Source organism: Cuculus canorus, chromosome 34 (assembly GCF_017976375.1).
Source record: "Cuculus canorus isolate bCucCan1 chromosome 34, bCucCan1.pri, whole genome shotgun sequence".
Lineage (NCBI taxonomy): Eukaryota > Metazoa > Chordata > Aves > Cuculiformes > Cuculidae > Cuculus > Cuculus canorus.
The window spans coordinates 902763-928054 of NC_071434.1; the positions used below are offsets into that span (position 1 = coordinate 902763).

At 65.4% G+C, this 25292-nt stretch overlaps 1 protein-coding gene across 2 annotated transcripts; it reads left to right on the forward strand.

The window, feature by feature from the left end:
• Positions 1 to 153: 153 nt before the first annotated feature.
• LOC128849873 (RAS guanyl-releasing protein 2-like) lies at positions 154 to 24254 on the forward strand. 2 transcript variants are annotated; one of them, XM_054052540.1, is made up of 14 exons: positions 154 to 179; positions 3846 to 3958; positions 4880 to 4979; positions 6361 to 6429; positions 7406 to 7522; positions 8938 to 9142; positions 10141 to 10311; positions 11935 to 12051; positions 13535 to 13807; positions 17067 to 17141; positions 18697 to 18810; positions 20846 to 20961; positions 22431 to 22575; positions 24190 to 24254. In XM_054052540.1, the coding sequence occupies exons 2-14, from the start codon at positions 3886 to 3888 to the stop codon at positions 24232 to 24234; spliced, it is 1620 nt and encodes a 539-aa protein (XP_053908515.1). In that variant the 5' UTR covers positions 154 to 179; positions 3846 to 3885; the 3' UTR covers positions 24235 to 24254. The 2 variants fall into 2 exon arrangements, with proteins under 2 accessions (XP_053908515.1, XP_053908517.1); XM_054052542.1 differs by lacking the exon at positions 18697 to 18810.
• The last annotated feature ends 1038 nt before the right edge of the window (positions 24255 to 25292 follow it).

Consider the following 25292-nt stretch of genomic DNA (forward strand, 5'->3'; position numbering starts at 1 on the left):
TTTTTGGGGTCCCTGGAGTGGATTTTGGGGTCCCGGGGGCGGATTTTGGGGTTCGGGGGCGGATTTTGGGGTTCGGGGGCGTTATTTCTCTCTCCTCTCTTCCTTTTCACCGTTTGACCACAAAAACCACTTCCCCCCCCCCCGCCCCTCCCCCCCCCGAACGGACACCGCCGGAGCGGGTGAGTCCCTCCCAGTGCTCCCAGTAACCCCCCCCAGTGCTCCCAGTAACCCTCCCCAGTGCTCCCAGTGCTCCCAGTAACCCCCCCAGTGCTCCCAGTAACCCCCATCCCAGTGCTCCCAGTAACCCCTCCCAGTGCTCCCAGTAACCCCTATCCCAGTGCTCCCAGTAACCCCATCCCAGTGCTCCCAGTAACCCCTCCCAGTGCTCCCAGTAACCCCTCCCCAGTGCTCCCAGTAACCCCCCCAGTGCTCCCAGTAACCCCCATCCCAGTGCTCCCAGTAACCCCCTCCCAATGCTCCCAGTAACCCCCATCCCAGTGCTCCCAGTAACCCCCCCAGTGCTCCCAGTAACCCCCTCCCAGTGCTCCCAGTAACCCCCATCCCAGTGCTCCCAGTAACCCCTCCCAGTGCTCCCATAACCCCCATCCCAGTGCTCCCAGTAACCCCCATCCCAGTGCTCCCAGTAACCCCTCCCAGTGCTCCCAGTAACCCCCCCCAGTGCTCCCAGTGCTCCCAGTAACCCCCCCAGTGCTCCCAGTAACCCCCATCCCAGTGCTCCCAGTAACCCCTCCCAGTGCTCCCAGTAACCCCATCCCAGTGCTCCCAGTAACCCCCATCCCAGTGCTCCCAGTAACCCCATCCCAATGCTCCCAGTAACCCCCATCCCAGTGCTCCCAGTAACCCCCCCAGTGCTCCCAGTAACCCCCCCCAGTACTCCCAGTAACCCCTCCCAGTGCTCCCAGTAACCCCTCCCAGTGCTCCCAGTAACCCCCATCCCAGTGCTCCCAGTAACCCCATCCCAGTGCTCCCAGTAACCCCTCCCAGTGCTCCCAGTAACCCCTCCCCAGTGCTCCCAGTAACCCCCCCCAGTACTCCCAGTAACCCCTCCCAGTGCTCCCAGTAACCCCCATCCCAGTGCTCCCAGTAACCCCATCCCAGTGCTCCCAGTAACCCCTCCCAGTGCTCCCAGTAACCCCCATCCCAGTGCTCCCAGTAACCCCCCCAGTGCTCCCAGTAACCCCCCCCAGTGCTCCCAGTAACCCCCCCAGTGCTCCCAGTGCTCCCAGTAACCCCCATCCCAGTGCTCCCAGTAACCCCCCCCAGTGCTCCCAGTAACCCCCTCCCAGTGCTCCCAGTGCTCCCAGTAACCCCCACCCCAGTGCTCCCAGTAACCCCATCCCAGTGCTCCCAGTAACCCCCCCCCAGTGCTCCCAGTAACCCCTCCCAGTGCTCCCAGTAACCCCCCCCAGTGCTCCCAGTAACCCCCCCAGTGCTCCCAGTAACCCCATCCCAGTGCTCCCAGTAACCCCCCCAGTGCTCCCAGTAACCCCATCCCAGTGCTCCCAGTAACCCCCCCCAGTGCTCCCAGTAACCCCCCCAGTGCTCCCAGTAACCCCCATCCCAGTGCTCCCATTAACCCCCTCCCAGTGCTCCCAGTAACCCCCATCCCAGTGCTCCCAGTAACCCCCCCCAGTGCTCCCAGTAACCCCCATCCCAGTGCTCCCAGTAACCCCTCCCAGTGCTCCCAGTAACCCCCCCCAGTGCTCCCAGTAACCCCCCCAGTGCTCCCAGTAACCCCATCCCAGTGCTCCCAGTAACCCCCCCAGTGCTCCCAGTAACCCCATCCCAGTGCTCCCAGTAACCCCCCCCAGTGCTCCCAGTAACCCCCCCAGTGCTCCCAGTAACCCCCCCCAGTGCTCCCAGTAACCCCCCCAGTGCTCCCAGTAACCCCCATCCCAGTGCTCCCATTAACCCCCTCCCAGTGCTCCCAGTAACCCCCATCCCAGTGCTCCCAGTAACCCCCCCCAGTGCTCCCAGTAACCCCCATCCCAGTGCTCCCAGTAACCCCCCCCAGTGCTCCCAGTAACCCCCCTCCCAGTGCTCCCAGTAACCCCCTCCCAGTGCTCCCAGTAACCCATCCCAGTGCTCCCAGTAACCCCCCAGTGCTCCCAGTAACCCCTCCCAGTGCTCCCAGTAACCCCCTCCCAGTGCTCCCAGTGACCCCATCCCAGTGCTCCCAGTAACCCCCTCCCAGTGCTCCCAGTAACCCCATCCCAGTGCTACCAGTAACCCCCATCCCAGTGCTCCCAGTGACCCATCCCAGTGCTCCCAGTAACCCCCATCCCAGTGCTCCCAGTAACCCCATCCCAGTGCTCCCAGTAACCCCTCCCAGTGCTCCCAGTAACCCCCCCCCAGTGCTCCCAGTAACCCCTCCCAGTGCTCCCAGTAACCCCTCCCAGTGCTCCCAGTAACCCCCCCTTACTGGGACTCCTCCGGAACTGGGGGGGGGGGGGCAGGAAGCGGCCGTATCGGGGTAAGCAGAAGGGGGGGGGGGGGTTGGGGCCCCCCAAAAGGGGACCCCTAAACCCTATGGGACCCCCAAACCCCCTTGGGACCCCCAAAATGGGACTGTTGGGATCCCCAAACCCCCCCCGGGACCCCCAAAATGGGACCCATGGGACCCCCAACCCCCCCTGGGACCCCCAAACTGGGACCTTTGGGACCCCCAAACCCCACTAGAACCCCCAAACCTCCCTGGGACCCCCCAAATGGGACCCCGGAACCCCTAAACCCCCCCCGGGACCCCCAAACTGGGACCTTTAGGACCCCCAGAACCCCTAAACCCCCCTGGGACCCCCAAACTGGGACCCTTGGGACCCCCAAACCTCCCTGAGACCCCCAAACTGGGACCCTTGGGACCCCCAAACGCCCCTGGGACCCCCAAACTGGGACTTTTGGGACCCCCAAACTCCCCTGGGACCCCCAAACCCCCCCCGGGACCCCCAAACCCCCCTGAGAACCCCAAACTGGGACCCTTGGGACCCCCAAACCTCCCTGAGACCCCCAAACTGGGACCTTTGGGACCCCCAAACCCCCCCGGGACCCCCAAACCCCCACCCGGGACCCCCAAAATGGGACCCTTTGGACCCCCAAACCCCCCTGGGACCCCCAAACCCCCCCGGGACCCCCAAACTGGGACACTTGGGACCCCCAAACCCCCCTGGGACCCCCAAACTGGGTCCTTTGGGACCCCCAAATCCCCCTGGGACCCCCCAACACCCCCCGGGACCCCCAAACTGGGACACTTGGGACCCCCAACACCCCCCGGGACCCCCAACACCCCCCGGGACCCCCAAACTGGGACACTTGGGACCCCCAACACCCCCCGGGACCCCCAAACTGGGTCCTTTGGGACCCCCAAACCCCCCTGGGACCCCCAAAATTATACCCTTGGGACCCCCAAACCCCCCTGGGACCCCCAACACCCCCCGGGACCCCCAAACTGGGACACTTGGGACCCCCAAACCTCCCCGAGACCCCCAAACTGGGACCCTTGGGACCCCCAAACCTCCCCGAGACCCCTAAACTGGGACCCTTGGGACCCCCAAACCTCCCTGAGACCCCCAAACTGAGACCCATGGGACCCCCAACCCCCCCAGTACCCCCAAAGTGGAATTACTGGGACCCCCCAAACTGGGCAACTGGGATCCCCAAACCCCCCTGGGACCCCAAAATCTTCACCCCCTCACCCAGGGGGGGACCCCCAAACCTCGCAGCACCCCAACCTGTGCCCTCCACCCCCCCCCCCGAGCCCCTCAGGACCCTCTGACCCCCCCCAGATTTTTGGGGTGTTGGCTGGAAAGGGGTATTTCTCTCCCCTCCAGAGCAGATTTTGGGGTCCCCCCCCAGTTTTTGGGGGGCACCATGAGTTGCACCATGGATCTGGATCAGCCCCACACGCTGGATGAGCTGCTGCACGGCTGCATCCGCGCCTTCGGTCGTTTTGGGGGGGCCCCTGGGGTTTTGGGGGGCCCCCAGGGTTTGGGGGGCCCTGGGGTTTTGGGGGGACCTGGGAGGGTCAGGATTTGGAGGGGCCCTGGGGACTGGGGGGCCCTTAGCTTGAATTTGGGGGGGTCCATGGGAGGGTCAGGGTTTTGGGGGGGCCCTTGGCTTGAATTTGGGGGGACCCCATGGGAGGGTCAGGATTTGGGGGGGCCCTGGGAGGGTTCAGGGGTCTCGGTTTTGGGGATCAGGAGGGTTGAGGGGTCTCATTTTGGGGGTTCAGGGGGGTTTAGGGTTTGGGGGGGTCTCATTTTGGGGGTTCAGGGGGGTTTGGGGGTCCGGAGGGGTCTCATTTTGGGGGTTCAGGGGGGGTTTGGGGTTCGGGGGTGTCTCATTTTGGGGGGTTTGGGGGTCCGGAGGGGTCTCATTTTGGGGTTCAGGGGGGTTTGGGGTCCGGGGGGGTCTCATTTGGGGGGTTCAGGGGCTTTTGGGTTTTGGGGGGGTCTCATTTTGGGGGTTCAGGGGGGTTTGGGGGTCCGGGGTGGTCTCATTTTGGGGTTCAGGGGGGTTTAGGGGTCCGGGGGGGTCTCATTTTGGGGGTTCAGGGTCTCTTTTTTGGGGTTCAGGGTCTCATTTTGGGGGGTTCAGGGTCTCATTTTTGGGGTTCAGTGTCTCATTTTGGGGATTTGGGGGGGTTAGGGGGGTCTCCTTTTTGGGGGGTCTCTTTTTTGGGGTTCGGGGCCTCATTTTGGGGGTTCAGGGGTGGTTTTGGGGTCAGGAGGGTGTCTAATCTGGGGGTTCAGGGTCTCATTTTTGGGGTTCAGGGTCTCATTTTCGGGATTGGGGGGGGTTAGGAGGTCTCCTTTTTGGGGGGTCTCCTTTTTGGGGTTCGGGGTCTCATTTTGGGGGTGCTCAGACTCACAGGGCAAAGTGCGGGACCCCCACCTCGTGCGCCTCCTCCTGGTGACCCACGCGTGGTATCTGCCCCCCGCCCAGCTCGCCGCCCGCCTGCTGCGCACATATCCGGGGGGCCCGCACCCCAAAACCCAACGGGACCCCAAAACCCACTGCGACCTCCCCCTGCACCCCAAAATCCTCCCCAGAACCCCCAAACCCACTGCGATCCCCCAGAAACCCAAATATCCCCCCCCGAACCCCAAAACCCACCGGGAACCCCCAAACCTCTCCGGGACCCCAAAACCCACCGGGACCCCAAAACCCACTGCGAACCCCCCCTGCACCCCAAAATCCCTCCCAGAACCCCCAAATCCACTGGGATCCACCCAGAAACCCAAATACCCCCCCCGAACCCCAAAACCCACCGGGACCCCAAAACCCAACGGGACCCCCAAACCCACTGGGAACCCCCCTCTGCACCCCAAAATCCCTCCCAGAACCCCCAAATCCACTGGGATCCCCCTGAACCCCAAATACCCCCCCCAGAACCCCCAAACCCACTGGGAACCCCCAGAAACCCAAATACCCCCCCCAGAACCCCAAAACCCAACGGGACCCCCAAACCCACTGGGAACCCCCCCTGCACCCCAAAATCCCTCCCAGAACCCCCAAATCCACTGCGATCCCCCTGAAACCCCAAATACCCCCCCAGAACCCCCAAACCCACTGGGAAGCCCCAAACCTCTCCGGGACCCCAAAACCCAACGGGACCCCAAAACCCACTGCGAACCCCCCCTGCACCCCAAAATCCCCCCCAGAACCCCCAAACTCACTGGGATCCTCCCCCCGAACCCCAAATACCCCCCTTGCACCCCAAAACCCACTAGGACCCCCCCTGCACCCCAAAATCCTCCCCCCAGATCCCCCAAACCCACCAGGAACCCCCTCTGGGACCCCTCCAAACCTCCCTAGGACCCCCCAAAACCCGCAAAGACCCCCCAAAACCCACTGAGACGCCCCCAAACCCCTATGGGACCCCCCCTTGCACCCCAAAACCCATTAGGACCCCCCCTGCGCCCCAAAATCCTCCCCCCAGAGCCTCCAAACCCACCAGGAACCCCCTCTGGGACCCCCCAAAACCCGCAAAGACCCCCCAAAACCCACCGAGATGCCCCAAAACCCCTATGGGACCCCACCTTGCACCCCAAAACCCACTAGGACCCCCCTGCACCCCAAAATCCTCCCCCCAGAGCCCCCAACCCCACCAGGAACCCCCTCTGGGACCCCCCAAAACCCGCAAAGACCCCCCAAAACCCACTGAGATGCCCCAAAAACCCTATGGAACCCCACCCTTGCACCCCAAAACCCACTAAGACCCCCCCCTGCACCCCAAAATCCCCCCCAAAACCACCAAACCCATGAGGAACCCCCTCTGGAATCCCCCCAAAACCCCATGGGATCCCCCCGAACCCCCAAAGTTGAGGTTCCTTGACCCCCCCCCACTGTGCAGGACTCGGGGGGCTCCGCCGAAGGCCCCTCTTTGCGCCTCAAAATCAGCCACTTCGTCCAGTGAGTGACCCCCCCAAACCCCCCCTGCACCCCAAAACCCATGGGACCTCCCCAAACTCTATGTGACCCCCCCCAAACCCCATGGGACCCCCCCCTGCACCCCAAAAACCACTGTGACCCCCCTCAAAACCCCCCAGACCCCCCCCAAACCCCCATGGGAACCCCCCCTGCACCCCAAAAAACACTGTGACCCCCCCCAAGCCCCAGCCCCCCCTTTTCCCCTTTGGACACCCCCTGACCCCCCCAAAACCCCCATTTCTGGGACCCCCCCAAACCCCCAGCCCCCCCTTTTCCCCTTTGGACACTCCCTGAGCCCCCCCAACCCCCCATTTCTGGGCCCCCCCCAACCCCCAGCCCCCCCTTTTCCCCTTTGGACCCCCCCCGACCCCCCCAAACTCCCCATTTCTGGGACCCCCCCATCCCCGAACCCCCATTTTCCCCTTTGGACCCCCCCAAACCCCCCATTTTTGGGACCCCCCCATCCCCTGGGCCCCCATCCCCACTTTGGGGACCCCCATTTTTGCCCCCCCAGCCCTTTGCCCCCCCCCCAGCCCCCCATTTTTGGCCCCCTCCAACCCCCAGCCCCCCCTTTTCCCCTTTGGACACCCCCTGACACCCCCAAAACCCCCATTTTTGGGGCCCCCCCAACCCCGGACCCCTCTTTTCCCCTTTGGACCCCCCCTGACCCCCCCATTTTTGCCCCCCCCCAACCCCCAGCCCCCCCTTTTCCCCTTTGGACCCCCCCTGACCCCCCATTTTTGGGGACCCCCCCATCGCCAGGGAACCCATCCCCAATTTGGGGACCCCCCAGCCCCCCCAGTTTTGGGCCCCCCCAAACCCCGAACCCCTCTTTTCCCCTTTGGACCCCCCCGACCCCCCATTTTTGGGCCCTTCCCCCATCCCCTGGGCCCCAATCCCCATTTGGGGCCCCCCCATCATTTTGGGGCCCCCCCATCATTTTGGGGGCCCCCCCCAGGTATTGGCTCCGGGCTTTCCCCCGCGAGGTGGCCACGGACCCCGAGTTGGTGGCCACACTGCGGGGGCTGCGGGAGGCGCTGGGGCCCGGGACCCCCCCGATCCACCTGGAGAGCCTGTAAGGGGCACCCCAAAACCCCACAGCGACCCACGGAGGCCGGGGGGGGCGGGGGGGGACCCCAAAACCCCACAGTGACCCAGAGAGTGCTGGGAGGGGGCACAGGGGGGAACCCCAAACTCCCCTCATTGACCTATAGAGCCTCTATGGGGGGGTACAGGGGGGACCCCAAAAGCCCACAGTGACCCATAGGGTACGGGAGGGGCAGAGGGGGGACCCCAAAACTCCATAGTGACCCAGAGAGTGCTGGGGGGGCACAGGGGGGACCCCAAACTCCCCTCAGTAACCTATAGAGCCTCTATGGGGGGTACAGGGGGGACCCCAAAACCCCATAGTGACCCATAGAGTCCGGGGGGGGTAGAGGGGGGACCCCAAAACCCCATAGTGACCCATAGAGTGCTGGGGGGGCACAGGGGGGGACCCCAAACTCCCCTCATTGACCTATAGAGGCTGTATGGGGGGCACAGGGGGGACCCCAAAGCCCCATAGTGACACATAGAGTGCTGGGGGGGCACGGGGGGGACCCCAAAACCCCATAGTGACCCAGAGAGTGCTGGGGGGGGGCACAGGGGGAGCCCCAAAACCCCATAGTGACCCATAGAGTGCGGGGGGGGGCACAGGGGGGGACCCCAAACTCCCCTCATTGACCTATAGAGCCTCTATGGGGGGTACGGGGGGGGACCCCAAAAACCTATAGTGACCCATAGAGTGCTGGGGGGGGCACAGGGGGGTCCCCAAACTCCCCTCATTGACCTATAGAGCCTCTATGGGGGCTATAAGGGGGGACCCCAAAAACCTATAGTGACCCATAGGGTACGGGAGGGGCAGAGGGGGGACCCCAAAACCCCATAGTGACCCATAGAGTCCGGGGGGGGGCACAGGGGGAGCCCCAAAACCCCATAGTGACCCATAGAGTGCAGCACAGGAGCTCCTTGCACGCTCATGTACCCTGTTTGCACGCTCCTGTGCAGCGCGGCAGCTCCTTGCATGCACGTCTACCTTGTTTGCACGCTCCTGTACAGCATGGGAGCTCCTTGCACACTCCTGTGCTCTGTGTGCATGCATTTTGCACGCTCCTGTGCAGCACGGGAGCTCCTTGCACGCTCATGTACCCTGTTTGCACACTCATGTACGCTGTTTGCACGCTCCTGTGCAGCGCGGGAGCTCCTTGCACGCTCATGTACGCTGTTTGCACGCTCATGTACGCTGTTTGCACGCTCGTGTGCAGCGTGGGAGCTCCTTGCACGCTCATGTACGCTGTTTGCACGCTCCTGTGCAGCACGGGAGCTCCTTGCACGCTCATGTACGCTGTTTGCACGCTCGTGTGCAGCGCGGGAGCTCCTTGCACGCTCGTGTGCTCCCCGCGCACGCCTTTTGCGCCCTCCCGTGCCCGGTGCGAGCTCGGTTCCGTGCAGGCCGACGGCGGGGGACGACGAGGACGAGGAGGAGGAGGAGGAGGAGGAGGCGGAGGGGGTGTCGGGGCCCTCGGGGGGCTCTGGGCCCCCCCTCCCCGGCGCCCCCCCCCGGCGGAAGGCGGCGCTGCTGCTGGAGCACCTCCCCCCCCCCGAGCTCGCCGCGCTCCTCACGCGCCTCGAGCTGCGCGCGCTCTCCCGCGTCCGCGTGAGTCACGTGATCGACTCCCCCCCATCCGGCGCGTGCCCGCTCACGTGACCCCGCCGCGCTTCTCTCTCTCTCTCTCTCTCTCCCCCCCCTCCTCTTCCGGTCACGCCCACTCCCGAGACTCAATCCCGGCCCCGCCCTCCGCGCACACCACGTGACCCAGCCGTGGGGAGGAGGGGCTCCCCCGCCCATTGCGCGCGGGCCACGTGACCGAACCCCCGGCCACGCCCCCTTCGGGAGGGGAAAGGCTCAGTCCCCAGCGCGCATTCACGTGACCGAGGAGCGGCCACGCCCCCCTCCCTGCGGGCAACGAGGGAGGGAGCGGCCCCGCCCATCGCGCTCACGCACGTGACTCAGGGCACGGTCACGCCCCCTCGGGGGCGGGGCCCCGCGCATACCCACGTGATCGTTCCCAAAGTCACCCTCTACGCCCTCTACCCCCGTGTCCCCCCTTTTCTCTCCCCCCTTTCCCCCCTTTTCCCTTCTTCCCCGCTCCCCTTCCCCCTTTCCCCCTTTTCTCCCCCTCCCGTGTCCCCCCTTTCCTCTCCCCTTCCCCCTTTTTCCCATGTCCCCCTTTCCCCCCTCTTTTTCCCCCTCTTTTCCCACCCTTTCCCTTTTCTCCCTCGTCCCCCCTTTCTCTCTCCCCCCTTCCCCCCATATCCCCTTCCCCCCTTTCTCCCTTCCCCCCTTTTCTCCCCCCTTTCCCCTTCCCCCCTTTTCTCCCCCCTTTCCCCTTTTTTCCCCTTCCCCTTTTCCCTCCCTTTCCCCCTTCCCCCCTTTTCCCTTTCCCCCTTCCCCCCTTTTCCCCCCTTTTCCCGCCCTTTTCCCCACTCTCCTCTCCTTTCCCCCCTTCCCCCCCTTCCCCCCCCTTTCCCCGCCTTCTCCCCCCTTCCCCCCCTTTTCCCCTCTTTCCTCCCCTTTTCTCCCCCCTTCTCCCCTTTTCCCCTCTTTCCCCCCCCCCTTTCCCCCCCCTTTTCCCCCCCTTTCCCCCCCCGCAGCTCCAGGATCTCGTGGCCTTCGCTCGGGCTGCGGCTCCGGTGTCGCCCCCTCTCCGCCGCGTTGTGGCTCAGGCGAACAGCATCGCCCGTTGGGTCCAACTGCTCGTGCTGAGCCCTCCGAGCGCCGCGCTCCGAGCCCGCGCGCTGCAGCGCTGCCTCAGCCTCGGGCAGGTGCGACCCAGGGAGGGACACAGAGACGGACCCATAGGGAACCATAGAGGGACCCATAGAGGGACCCATAAGAGTGACCCACAGTGCACCATAGAGTGACCCATAGAGTGACCCATAGGGAACCATAGAGACCATAGAATGAGCCATAGGGAACCATAGAGATCTATAGAGGGAACCATATGGAAGCATAGAGACCCATAGGGAACCATAGAGTGACCCATAGGGAACCATAAGAGTGAACCATAGAGTGACCCACAGAGTGACCCACAGGGAACCATAGAGACCCATAGAATGACACATAGGGAACCATAGACACCCATAGAGGAAACCATAGAGACCCATAGGGACCCATGGAGTGACCCATAGAGTGACCCATAGGGAACCATAGAATGACCCATAGGGAACCATAGAGACCGACAGAAACCCATAGAGGGACCCATAGGGAACCATAGCGAACCATAGAGACCCAAAGGAAACCATAGAGTGACCCACAGGGAACCATAGAGACCATAGAATGACCCATAGGGAACCATAGAGACCCACAGAATGACCCATAGGGAACCATAGACACCCATAGAGTGACCCATAGGGAACCATAGGGAACATAGAGACCCATAGGGAACCATAGAGTGGCCCATAGAGACCCATAGAGTGACCCATAGGGAACCATAGAGACCCATAGGGAACTATAGAGTGGCCCATAGAGACCCATAGGGAACCATAGAGACCCATAGAGTGACCCACAGCGCCACGCTCAGAGCCCGCATGATACAGTGCTGCCTCAGCCTCGGGCAGGTGCGACCCAGGGAGGGACCCAGAGAGGGAACCATAGAGACCGACAGAGACCCAGAGAGGGACCCATAGGGAACCATAGAGTGACCCATAGAGTGACCCATAGGGAACCATAGAGACTGACAGAAACCCATAGAGGGACCCATAGGGAACCATAGCGAACCATAGAGACCCAAAGGAAACCATAGAGTGACCCATAGGGAACCATAGAGACCCATAGGGAACCATAGAGACCCATAGAGTGACCCAGAGCGGCACACTCAGAGCGCGCATGATGCAGCGCTGCCTCAGCCTCGGGCAGGTGCGACCCAGAGAGTGACCCATAGAGTGACCCATAGGGAACCATAGAGATCCATAGAGACCCATAGGGTGACCCATAGGGAAACATAGAGAACCATAGAGATCCATAGAGTGACACACAGGGAACCATAGAGACCCATAGAGACCCATAGCGACCCATAGGGAACCATAGAGACCCATAGAATGACCCATAGAAACCCACAGAGTGACCCATAGAGACGCATAGCGACCCATAGAGTGACACATAGCGACCCATAGAGACCCATAGGGACTCATAGGGACCCATAGAATGACCCATAGAGTGACCCACAGTAACCACAGAGACCCATAGAGTGACCCATAGCGACCCCCAGAGTGACCCAGAGTGACCCACAGCGACCCACAGAGACCCATAGAGTGACACATAGTGACCCATAGAGACCCACAGAGTGACCCACAGCCCCATAGAGGGACTGAACTCCCTCAGTTCCTGCCCCATAGCTGCCCCCTCTCCCCCCGTCCCTGCCCCACAGCTGCCCCCCATCTCCGCAGTGTCTGCTGGAGCTGCGCAATTTCCAGTCCCTCCAGGCCGTTGTGGGGGGTTTGGGCCACGGCGCCATCGCTCGACTGCGCCAGACTCTGGTCCTGCTGCCCCCCGACTGCGCCAAGGTGTGGGGTGGGGGAGATGGGGGGCACGGGGGGGCTGGGGGGGGCCTGGGGGGCAGAGAGGGGGGGTCCTGAGGGGCAGAGAGGGGGATCTGGGGGGTCTGAGGGGGGGTCTTGGGGGGCAGAGAGGGGGATCTGGGGGGTCCTGGGGGGCAGAGATGGGTCTGGGGGGCACATGGGGGTCTGGGGGGGGCATAGAGGGTAGAGATGGGGCGTCCTGAGAGGCAGAAAAGGGGTACGGGGGGGTTGAGGGGGGTCTTGGGGGGCAGAGAGGGGGGTCTGGGGGGGTCTGAGGGCGGTTCTGGGGGGGCACAGGGGGGTTCTGGGGGGACACAGGGGGTTCTTGGGGGACACAGGGCGTTTCTGGGGGGCACAGGGGTTTTAGGGGGGCACAGGGTGGTCTGAGGGGGGTCCTGGGGGGCACAGGGGGGTCTGAGGGGGTTCTGGGGGGTCTGAGGGGAGTCCTGGGGGGCATAGGGGGTTCTGGGGGGGCACAGGGAGGTTTGGGGGCACAGGGGGGTCTGAGGGGGTTCTGGGGGGCACAGAGGGGTCTGAGGGGGACACAGGGAGTTCTGGGGGGGCACAGGGGGGTCTGAGGGGGTTCTGGGGGGCACAGAGGGGTCTGAGGGGGACTCAGGGAGTTCTGGGGGGGCACAGGGGGGTCTGAGGGGGTTCTGGGGGGTCTTAGGGGGTTCTGGGGGGGCACAGGGAGTTCTGGGGAGCACAGGGGTTTTGGGGGTCACAGGGGGTTCTGGGGGGCACAGGGGGTTTTGGGGGTCACAGGGGGTTCTGGGGGGCACAGGGCGGTTCTGGGGGGCACAGGGAGGTTCTGGGGGTACACAGGGGGTTCTTGGGGGACACAGGGGTTTGGGGGGCACAGGGGGTTCTTGGGGGGCACAGGGAGGTTCTGGGGGTACACAGGGGGTTCTTGGGGGACACAGGGCGGTTCGGGGGGGGGCACAGGGGGTTCTGAAGGGGTTCTGGGGGGACAAAGGGGGTTTGGGGGGACACAGGAGTTTTGGGGGTCACAGGGGGGTCTGAGGGGGTTCTTGGGGGGCACAGGGTGGTCTGAGGGGGGTTCTGGGGGGTCACAGGGGGGGCTCTGGGGGGGTTTGGGGGGACACACAGGGGGTCCTGGGGGGCACAGGGGGTTTTGGGGGTCACAGGGGGTTCTGGAGTTGCACGGGGGGGTTTTGGGGGTCACAGGGGGTTCTGGGGGGCCCAGGGAGTTCTGGGGGGGCACAGGGGGGGCTCTGGGGGGGTTTCTGGGGGGCACACGGGGGTCTGGGGGGCCCAGGGAGTTCTGGGGGGGCACAGGGGGGGCTCTGGGGGGGTTTGGGGGGGACACAGGGGGTCCTGGGGGGCACAGGGGGTTCTGGGGGGCACACGGGGGTCTGGGGGTCACAGGGGGTTCTGGAGTTGCACGGGGGGGTTTTGGGGGTCACAGGGGTTTGTGGGGGTGCCCACGTCGTTGCTCCCCGCGCAGCTTTGGGGTCTCCTGGCGGAGTCGCTGAGCTCCACGGGGAACTTCGTTCGGTACCGTTCGCTGCTGCGGCGGTCGCGCTTCGCCGTTCCCGCGCTCGGAGTGCACCTCCGCGATCTGACGGCGCTGGAGGAGGCGCTGCCGGACTGGGCCGCGCCCGCCGCCCCCCACCCGCGCAAAATGGGGCGGCGTTTGGCCATCGCGGCCACCGTCCTGGCGGCGAGGGAGGGGGGACCGCCCGTGCGCTGCGACCCCGCGCTGCTGCGGCTGCTCACGGTCCGGGGGCCCCCGAACCCCCAAACCGGCCCTGAACCCCCAAACCAACCCCCCCCGTGCACTGCGACCCCGCGCTGCTGCGGCTGCTCACGGTCCGGGGGCCCCCAAAAACACCCCCCTGAACCCCCAAACCAACCCCCAAAACCCGGCCCTGAACCCCCAAACCACCCCCTGAACCCCCAAACCAACCCCCCAAACCGGCCCTGAACCCCCAAAACACACCCTGAACACCCCCTGAACCCCCAAACCCCCTCATCCCCTGTGACCCCGCGCTGCTGCGGCTGCTCATGGTCCGGGGGTCCCCAAAAACACCCCCTGAACCCCCAAACCGGCCCTGAACCCCAAAAACACCCCCAAAACCCGGCCGTGAACCCCAAAAACACCCCCTGAACCCCCAAACCAACACCGCCCGTGCGCTGCGACCCCGCGCTGCTGCGGCTGCTCACGGTCCGGGGGCTCCCCAAAAACACCCCCTGAACCCCCAAACCAACACCCCCCTGAACCCCCAAACCGGCCCTGAACCCCCAAACCGGCCCTGAACCCCCAAACCAACACCGCCCGTGCGCTGCGGCCCCGCGCTGCTGCGGCTGCTCACGGTCCGGGGGCTCCCCAAAAACACCCCCCGAACCCCCAAAAACACCCCCCTGAACCCCCAAACCAACCCCCCCCGTGCGCTGCGACCCCGCGCTGCTGCGGCTGCTCACGGTCCGGGGACCCCAAAAACACCCCCTGAACCCCCAAACCGGCCCTGAACCCCCAAACCAACCCCCCCGCGCTGCTGCGGCTGCTCACGGTCCGGGGGGCCCCCAAAAACACCCCCTGAACCCCCAAACCGGCCCTGAACCCCAAAAACACCCCCAAAACCCGGCCCTGAACCCCAAAAACACCCCCTGAACCCCCAAACCAACACCGCCCGTGCGCTGCGACCCCGCGCTGCTGCGGCTGCTCACGGTCCGGGGGCTCCCCAAAAACACCCCCTGAACCCCCAAACCAACACCCCCCTGAACCCCCAAACCGGCCCTGAACCCCCAAACCGGCCCTGAACCCCCAAACCAACACCGCCCGTGCGCTGCGGCCCCGCGCTGCTGCGGCTGCTCACGGTCCGGGGGCTCCCCAAAAACACCCCCTGAACCCCCAAACCGGCCCTGAACCCCCAAACCGGCCCTGAACCCCCAAACCAACACCGCCCGTGCGCTGCGACCCCGCGCTGCTGCGGCTGCTCACGGTCCGGGGGCCCCAAAAACACCCCCTGAAGACCCCAACCGGCCCTGAACCCCCAAAAACACACCCTCAATCCCCCAAAACACCTCCTGAACCCCCAAACCGGCCCTGAACCCCCAAAAACACACCCTGAACCCCCAAACCGGCCCTGAACCCCCCAAAACAACACCCCCTGAACCCCCAAACACCCCCTGAACCCTCAAAACACACCCTGAACATCCCCTGAACCCCAAAAACACCGCCCGTCCGCTGCGACCCCGCGCTGCTGCGGCTGCTCACGGTCCGGGGGCCCCCGAACCCCCAAACCACCCCCTGAACCCCCAAACCGGCCCTGAACCCCCAAAACACCCTCTGAACCCCCAAACCGGCCCTGATCCCCAAAAACCACACCCTGAACACCCCCTGAACCCCCAAACCAAACCGGCCCTGAACCCCCAAAACACACCCTGAACACCCCCTGAACCCCCAAACCCCCTCATCCCCTGTGACCCCGCGCTGCTGCGGCTGCTCACGGTCCGGGGGCCCCCAAACCACCCCTGAACCCCCAAACCGGTCCTGAACCCCAAAAACACCCTCTGAACCCCCAAACCACCCGCAAAACACCCACATCAGGGCACCCCCGGACCCCAAAACACGCCCTGAACCCCCAAAACACGCTCAGAACATGCCCTGAACCCCCAAACCCGGCTGGAACCCTAAAAACACCCCCTGAACACCCCCTGAACCCCCAAATACCGCCCGTGCGCTGCGACCCCACGCTGCTGCGGCTGCTCACGGTCCGGGCACCCCCAAACCCGACCTGAACCCCCAAAAACACCCCCTGAACACACACTGAACCCCAAAAACACCCCCTAAACCCCCAAACCACCTGCAAAACACCCGCATCAGGGCACCCCCGGACCCCAAAACACACCCTGAACCCCCAAAACACGCTCAGAACCCCCAAAACAAGCACAGAACACGCCCCGAACCCCCAAACACGCCCTGAACCCCCAAAACACCCCCTGAACACACCCTGAACCCCCAAAATCCGCATCAGAGCACCCCTGAACCCCAAACACCGCCCGTCCCCTGTGACCCAGCGCTGCTGCGGCTGCTCACGGTCCGGGCACCCCCAAACCCGGACCTGAACCCCCAAACCGGCCCTGAACCCCCAAAACACCCCCTGAACACACCCCGAACCCCCCAAACACCCCCTGAACCCCCAAACCACACCCTGAAGCCCCAAAACACCCCCAAAACACCCGCATCAGAACCCCCCTGGACCCCCAAAACACCCCCAGAACACACCCTGAACCCCCAAACACGCTCTGAACCCCAAAACCACCCACATCAGAGCCCCCTGGACCCCCAAAACACACACTGAACCCCCAAAACACCCCCAGAACACACCCTGAACCCCCAAACCGGCCCTGAACCCCCAAACACTGCCTGTCCGCTGCGACCCCGCGCTGCTGCGGCTGCTCACGGTCAGAGCACCCCAAAATCCAACTGGAACCCCAAAACACCCGCATCAGAGCCACCCCCGGACCCCAAAACACACCCTGAACACACCCTGAACCCCAAAACTCCCCCAAAGCCCCCCCTGAACCCGAAAACACCGCCCTGGACCCCCCTAAATCCCCCCCCCGAACCCCCAAAGCCCCCCTAAAAACACCCTCTGGACACCCCCCCCCCCCAAAGCCTCCCCTGCACCCCAAAACTCTCCAAAACCCCCTCTGGACCCCCTAAGCCCCCCCTGAACCCCCAAAGCCCCCCCCCCCAACCCCCCCCCCCGGCACCCCAAAACCATTCCAGATGCCCCTAAATCCCCCTCTGAACCCCCAAAGCCCCCCCCAAAACCCCCTCTGGACCCCCCAAAACCTCCCCTGCACCCCAAAACTCCCCAAAACCCCCTCTGGACCGCCCTAACCCCCCCCCGAACCCCCAAAGCCCCCCTAAAACAGCCTCTGGATGCCCCCCAAAGCCCCCCCCCCCGCACCCCAACACCACCCCCGGACCCCCCTAACCCCCCCTGAACCCCCAAATCCCCCCCCAGGTGACCCTGGAGCTCGGTCAGACCGAGGAGCAGCTTTACCAATTGTCACTGCAGAGAGAGCCGAGGGAGAGAGCGGTGAGTGAGCAAAGGGGGACTGGGAGCACTGGGAGCAACTGGGAGCAACTGGGAGGGCACTGGGAGCAACTGGGAGCAACTGGGAGCAACTGGGAGCAACTGGGAGGGCACTGGGGGGGCAACTGGGAGCACTGGGAGCAACTGGGAGGGCACTGGGGGGCGATAGTGGTCAACTGGGAGCACTGGGGGCAACTGGGAGCAACTGGGAGGGCACTGGGGGGCAACTGGGAGCAACTGGGAGCACTGGGGGGCAACTGGGAGGCACTGGGGGGCAACTGGGAGGGCACTGGGGGTCAATGGTGGTCAACTGGGAGCACTGGGGGGCAACTGGGAGCACTGAGGGACAACTGGGAGGGCACTGGGGGGCAACTGGGAGCACTGGGGGTAACTGGGAGCACTGGGGGGCAACTGGGAGCACTGGGAGCAACTGGGAGGGCAATGGGGGGCAACTGGGAGCACTGGGGGGTAACTGGGAGGGCACTGGGAGGGCACTGGGGGGCAACTGGGAGCACTGGGGGGTAACTGGGAGGGACTAGGGGGCAACTGGGAGCACTGGGAGCAACTGGGAGGGCAATGGGGGGCAACTGGGAGCACTGGGGGGTAACTGGGAGGGCACTGGGAGGGCACTGGGGGGCAACTGGGAGCACTGGGGGGTAACTGAGAGCACTGGGGGTCAACTGGGAGGGCACTGGGGGCAACTGGGAGGGCAATGGGGGGTAACTGGGAGGGCACTGGGGGGCAATGGTGGTCAACTGGGAGGTAACTGGGAGGCACTGGGGAACAACTGGGAGGCACTGGGGGGCAACTGGGAGCACTGGGAGCAACTGGGAGCACTGGGGGTCAACTGGGAGGGCACTGGGGGGCAACTGGGAGCACTGGGGGGTAACTGGGAGGGCACTGGGAGGGCACTGGGGGGCAACTGGGAGCACTGGGAGCAACTGGGAGGGCAATGGGGGGCAACTGGGAGCACTGGGGGGCAACTGGGAGGGCACTGGGGGCAATGGTGGTCAACTGGGAGCACTGGGGGTCAACTGGGAGGGCACTGGGGGGCAACTGGGAGGCACTGGGGGGCAACTGGGAGCAACTGGGAGCGCTGGGGGTCAACTGGGAGGGCACTGGGGGGCAACTGGGAGCACTGGGGGGTAACTGGGAGGGCACTGGGGGTCAACTGGGAGCACTGGGGGTCAACTGGGAGGGCACTGGGGGTCAACTGGGAGCACTGGGAGCAATTGGGAGCACTGGGGGGCAACTGGGAGGGCACTGGGGGGCAACTGGGAGCACTGGGGGGCAATGGTGGGCAACTGGGAGCACTGGGGGGCAACTGGGAGGCACTGGGGGGCAACTGGGAGCACTGGGGGGCAACTGGGAGGGCACTGGGGGTCAACTGGGAGCACTGGGGGGCAACTGGGAGGGCACTGGGGGGCAACTGGGAGCACTGGGGGGCAATGGTGGTCAACTGGGAGCACTGGGGGCAACTGGGAGGGCACTGGGGGGCACTGGGGGGTAACTGGGAGCACTGGGGGTAACTGGGGGGCACTGACCCCCCCTCCCCCAGTCGGGGCCCCCCCCCGAGCTGCCCCCCCCGTGTCCCATGGACCAATGGGCGCCCCCCGAGCCCCCCCGGCCCGACCCCGCCCTGCTGCGAGCGCACCTGGAGCGACTGGTGGAGGTGGGGGGGTACTGGGAGCACTGGGAGGGCACTGGGAGGGCACTGGGAGGGCTCTGTGAGCGCACCTGGAGCGACTGGTGGAGGTGGGGGGGTACTGGGAGCACTGGGAGGGCACTGGGAGGGCACTGGGAGGGCTCTGGGGGGGAGTGGTGGAGGTGGGGGGGTACTGGGAGCACTGGGAGGGCACTGGGAGGGCACTGGGAGGGCACTGGGAGCGACTGGTGGAGGTGGGGGGTACTGGGAGCACTGGGAGGGCACTGGGAGGGCACTGGGAGGGCACTGGGAGGGAGTGGTGGAGGTGGGGGGGTACTGGGAGCACTGGGAGGGCTCTGGGAGGGCACTGGGAGGGCACTGGGAGCGACTGGTGGAGGTGGGGGGGTACTGGGAGCACTGGGAGGGCTCTGGGAGGGCACTGGGAGGGCACTGGGAGGGCACTGGGAGGGACTGGTGGAGGTGGGGGGGTACTGGGAGCACTGGGAGGGCACTGGGAGGGCACTGGGAGGGCACTGGGAGCGACTGGTGGAGGTGGGGGGGTACTGGGAGCACTGGGAGGGCTCTGGGAGGGCACTGGGAGGGCACTGGGAGGGACTGGTGGAGGTGGGGGGGTACTGGGAGCACTGGGAGGGCACTGGGAGGGCACTGGGAGGGCACTGGGAGGGACTGGTGGAGGTGGGGGGGTACTGGGAGCACTGGGAGGGCTCTGGGAGGGCACTGGGAGGGCACTGGGAGCGACTGGTGGAGGTGGGGGGGTACTGGGAGCACTGGGAGGGCTCTGGGAGGGCACTGGGAGGGCACTGGGAGGGCACTGGGAGGGACTGGTGGAGGTGGGGGGGTACTGGGAGCACTGGGAGGGCACTGGGAGGGCGTGGTGGAGGTGGGGGGGTACTGGGAGCACTGGGAGGGCACTGGGAGGGAGTGGTGGAGGTGGGGGGGTACTGGGAGCACTGGGAGGGCACTGGGAGGGCACTGGGAGGGACTGGTGGAGGTGGGGGGGATTTGGGGTCCCTGTGGGGGGATTTGGGGTCCCTGGAGAGGATTTTGGGGTCCCTGGAGGGGTTTGGGGTCCCTGTGGGGGGATTTTGGGGTCCCTGTGGGGGGGATTTGGGGTCCCTGGGGGGGAATTTGGGGTCCCTGTAGGGTTTTTGGGGTTCCCTGAGGGGTTTTGGAGTCCCTGAGGGGGGGTTTTGGGGTCCCTGTGGGGGGATTTGGGGTCCCTGGAGAGGATTTTGGGGTCCCCATAGAGGAGTTTTGAGGTCCCTGGGGTCGATTTTGGGGTCCCTGTGGGGGTTTTGGAGTCCCTGAGGGGGGGTTCTGGGGTTCCTGTGGGGGGATTTGGGGTCCCTGTGGGGTTTTGGGGTGACGTTGGTTTTGGGGTTCCCTGAGGGATTTTTGGGGTCCCTATGTGGGTTTTGGGGTGACGCTGGTTTTGGGGTTCCCTGAGGGATTTGGGGTCCCTGTGTTGTTGGTTTTGGGGTTCCCTAAAGGATTTGGGGTCCCTGTGTGGGTTTTTGGGGTGATGTTGGTTTTGGGGTTTCCTAAAGGATTTGGGGTCCCTGTGTTGGGTTTTGGGGTGACGTTGGTTTTGGGGTTCCCTAAAGGATTTGGGGTCCCTGTGTGGGGTTTTGGGGTGACTTTGGTTTTGGGGTTCCCTAAAGGATTTGGGGTCCCTGTGTGGGTTTTGGGGTGACGTTGGTTTTGGGGTTCCCTGAAGGGTTTTTGGGGTCCCTGTGTGGGTTTTTGGGGTGACGTTGGTTTTGGGGTTCCCTAAAGGATTTGGGGTCCCTGTGTGGGTTTTGGGGTGACGTTGGTTTTGGGGTTCCCTGAGGGATTTTTGGGGTCCCTGTGTGGGTTTTTGGGGTGACGTTGTTTTTGGGGTCCCCTAAAGGATTTGGGGTCCCTGTGTGGGTTTTTGGGGTGATGTTGGTTTTGGGGTTCCCTGAGGGATTTTTGGGGTCCCTGTGTGGGTTTTTGGGGTTCCCTGAGGGATTTGGGGTCCCTGTGTGGGTTTTGGGGTGACGTTGGTTTTGGGGTTCAGTCCATTTTCCGCCGCTTCGACGTGGACGGCGATGGACGAATCTCTCGCGCGGAGTTCGCCGTTGTGCGGCAAAACTTCCCCCACCTGAGGCTCTTCGGCGACCTCGACACCGACCGGTGGCACCCCAAAATCCTGCACCCCGAAATCCTGCACCCCAAAAACCCTGCACCCCGAAACCCCCGCACCCCAAAACCCGGCACCACAAAAACCCGGCACCCCAAAAACCCTGCACCCCAAAAACCCCGCACCCCGAAATCCCGCAGCCCGAAACCCCTGCACCCCGAAACCCTGCACCCCGAAATCCCTCACCCCAAAACCCCGCACCCCGAAACCCAAATACCCCCCAAAACCCGGCACCCCAAAACCCGGCACCCCAAAAACCCCCGCACCCCAAAAACTGGGATCCCAGAAACCCCGCACCCCAAAACCCCTGCACCCCGAAACCCTGGCACCCCAAAACCCCGGCACCCCGAAAACATGCACCCCAAAACCCCCTGCACCCCAAAACCTGGGACTCCGAAACCCCTGCACCCCAAAACCCAAATACCCCCCAAACCGGCACCCCAAAACCCCTGCACCCCAAAACCCCTGCACCCCAAAACCCAAATACCCCCCAAACCCCAAAACCCCGGCACCCCAAAAGCTGGCACACAGAAACCCCGGAACCCCAAAACCCGGGGATGGGGTCTGAGCCCCCCAAACCCCACCTGTGGGGCAGAGAGGGGGTCTGACCCCCCCAAACCCCACTTGTGGGGCAGAGATGGGGTCCTGAACCCCACTTATGGGGCAGAGATGGGGTCCTGACCCCCACTTGTGGGGCAGGAATGGGGTCCTGAACCCCACTTATGGGGCAGAGATGGGGTCTTCACCCCCACTTGTGGGGCAGAGATGGGGTCTCAGCCCCCCCAAACCCCACTTGTGGGGCAGAGATGGGGTCCTGACCCCCACTTGTGGGGCAGGGATGGGGTCTGACCCCCCCCCCAAACCCCACTTATGGGGCAGAAATGGGGTCTCAGCCCCCCCAAACCCGACTTATGGGATAGAGATGGGGTCCTGACCCCCACTTGTGGGGCAGAGATGGGGTCAGACCCCCCCCAGACCCCACTTGTGGGGCAGAGATGGGGTCCTGACCCCCACTTGTGGGGCAGAGATGGGGTCAGACCCCCCCCAGACCCCACTTGTGGGGCAGAGATGGGGTCCTGACCCTCACTTGTGGGGCAGGGATGGTGTCTCAGCCCCCCCAAACCCCACTTATGGGATAGAGATGGGGTCCTGACCCCCACTTGTGGGGCAGAGATGGGGTCAGACCCCCCTCAGACCCCACTTATGGGGCAGAGAGGTGGTCCTGACCCCCACTTGTGGGGCAGGGATGGGGTCTGACCCCCCCAAACCCCACTTATGGGGCAGAGAGGTGGTCCTGACCCCCACTTGTGGGGCAGAGAGGGGGTCTCAGCCCCCCCAGACCCCACTTATGGGGCAGAGATGGGGTCCTGACCCCCACTTGTGGGGCAGAGATGGGGTCAGACCCCCCCCAGACCCCACTTGTGGGGCAGAGATGGGGTCCTGACCCCCACTTGTGGGGCAGGGATGGGGGGCTGAGCCCCCCCGAGGTTCTGGCCGAGTTCCTGCGCTGCAGCCGCGTCCCCCCCGCGCCCCCCTCTGCCCCACAGCACCGCCTGAAGCCTCGGGGGGGGCTGCGCCCCACAACCTGCGACGCCTGCAAAGGCCCGGTGAGGCCCCACAGCCCCCCCTTTGCCCCCCATTTCCCCCTCCCGCCCCACATCTCCCCCATTTCCTCCCCTCCTGCCCCACATCTCCCCCTTTGCCCCCCATTCCCCCCCTCCTGCCCCACATCTCCCCCTTTGCCCCCCTCCTGCCCCACATCTCCCCCTTTGCCCCCCATTTCCCCCCTCCTGCCCCACAGCCCCCCCTTTGCCCCCCATTTCCCCCCTCCTGCCCCACATCCCCCCCTTTGCCCCCCATTTCCCCCCTCCTGCCCCACATCCCCCCCTTTGCCCCCCATTTCCCCCCTCCTGCCCCACATCTCCCCCTTTGCCCCCCATTTCCCCCCCCTCCTGCCCCACATCTCCCCCTTTGCCCCCCATTTCCCCCCCCTCCTGCCCCACATCTCCCCCTTTGCCCCCCATTTCCCCCCCCTCCTGCCCCACATCTCCCCCTTTGCCCCCCATTTCCCCCCCCTCCTGCCCCACATCTCCCCCTTTGCCCCCCATTTCCCCCCCTCCTGCCCCACATCTCCCCCTTTGCCCCCCATTCCCCCCCCCTCCTGCCCCACATCTCCCCCTTTGCCCCCCATTTCCCCCCCCTCCTGCCCCACATCTCCCCCTTTGCCCCCCATTTCCCCCCCCTCCTGCCCCACATCTCCCCCTTTGCCCCCCATTTCCCCCCCTTTGCCCCCCATTTCCCCCTTTGCCCCCCATTTCCCCCTCCTGCCCCACATCCCCCCCTTTGCCCCCCATTTCCCCCCTCCTGCCCCACATCCCCCCCTTTGCCCCCCATTTCCCCCCCCTCCTGCCCCACATCCCCCCCTTTGCCCCCCATTTCCCCCCCTCCCGCCCCACATCCCCCCCTTTGCCCCCCATTTCCCCCCTCCTGCCCCACATCCCCCCCTTTGCCCCCCATTCCCCCCCTCCTGCCCCACATCTCCCCCTTTGCCCCCCATTTCCCCCCCTCCTGCCCCACATCCCCCCCTTTGCCCCCCATTTCCCCCCTCCTGCCCCACATCCCCCCCTTTGCCCCCCATTTCCCCCCCCTCCTGCCCCACATCTCCCCCTTTGCCCCCCATTTCCCCCCCCTCCCGCCCCACATCCCCCCCTTTGCCCCCCATTTCCCCCCTCCTGCCCCACATCCCCCCCTTTGCCCCCCATTCCCCCCCTCCTGCCCCACATCTCCCCCTTTGCCCCCCATTTCCCCCCCTCCTGCCCCACATCCCCCCCTTTGCCCCCCATTTCCCCCCCCTCCTGCCCCACATCTCCCCCTTTGCCCCCCATTTCCCCCCCCTCCTGCCCCACAGCCCCCCCTTTGCCCCCCATTGCCCCCCTCCTGCCCCACATCCCCCCCTTTGCCCCCCATTTCCCCCCTCCCGCCCCACATCTCCCCCTTTGCCCCCCATTTCCCCCCCTCCTGCCCCACATCTCCCCCTTTGCCCCCCATTTCCCCCCCTCCTGCCCCACATCTCCCCCTTTGCCCCCCATTTCCCCCCCTCCTGCCCCACATCTCCCCCTTTGCCCCCCATTCTCCCCCTTTGCCCCCCATTCTCCCCCTTTGCCCCCCATTTCCCCCCCTCAGGGCCCCCCCCCCCTCACTGCCCCCCAATTCCCCCCAAGATTTGGGGGCTCCGCGAGAAAGGGCTGAAATGCAGCGGTGAGTGAAGAACTGGGGGTACTGGGAGAGACTGGGAGGCACTGGGAGGCACTGGGAGGGTACTGGGGGGCACTGGAGGGGTACTGGGGGGGTACTGGGATGGCACTGGGGGGGTACTGGGGGGGCACTGGGGGGCACTGGGATGGCACTGGGGGGCACTGGGGGGGTACTGGGGGGGTACGGGGGGGCACTAGGAGGCACTGGGGGGCACTGGGGGGGTACTGGGGGGCACTGGGGGGCACTGGGAGGCACTGGGGGGGCACTGGAGGGGTACTGGGGCGGTACTGGGGGGCACTGGGAGGGTACTGGGGGGTACTGGGGGGGCACTGGGAGGGTACTGGGGGGCACTGGGAGGGTACTGGAGGGGCACTGGGGGGCACTGGGGGGGTACTGGGGGGCACTGGGAGGGTACTGGGGGTACTGGGGAGGGACTGGGGGGTACTGGGGAGCACTGGGGGGCACTGGGAGGGCACTTGGAGGCACTGGGGAGCAATGGGGGGCACTGGGCGGTACTGGGGGGAACTGGGGGATACTGGGGGGGTACTGGGAGGCACTGGGGGGGCACTGGGGGGAACTGGAGGGGCACTGGGAGGCACTGGGGGGCATTGGGAGGGTACTGGGGGGCACTGGGGGGCACTGGGGGGGTACTGGGGGGGCACTGGGAGGCACTGGAGGGCAGGGGTCAGTTTTGGGGTGCAGGGGGGTCAGATTTTGGGGTGCAGGTGAGTTTGGGGGTGCAGGGGGTCAGGTTTTGGGGCCCAGGGGTCAGGTTTTGGGGTGCAGAGTGCAGGTTGTGGGGTGCAGTGTGGTTTGGGGGTGCAGGGGGTCAGGTTTTGGGGTGCAGGTGAGGTTTGGGGTGCAGGGGGTCCAGTTTTGGGGTTCAGGGGGGTCAGGTTTTGGGGTGCAGTGTGGTTTGGGGGTTCGGGGGGTCAGGTTTTGGGGTGCCGCAGGCTGTGGGCTGCGCTGTCACCCCGAGTGCCGGGAGTCGCTGCGCCCCGACTGCCGTCGCCGCACGCAGAGCGTGGCCCCCCAGGGCCCCCCAAAACCCACGGCGCCCCCGCAGCGC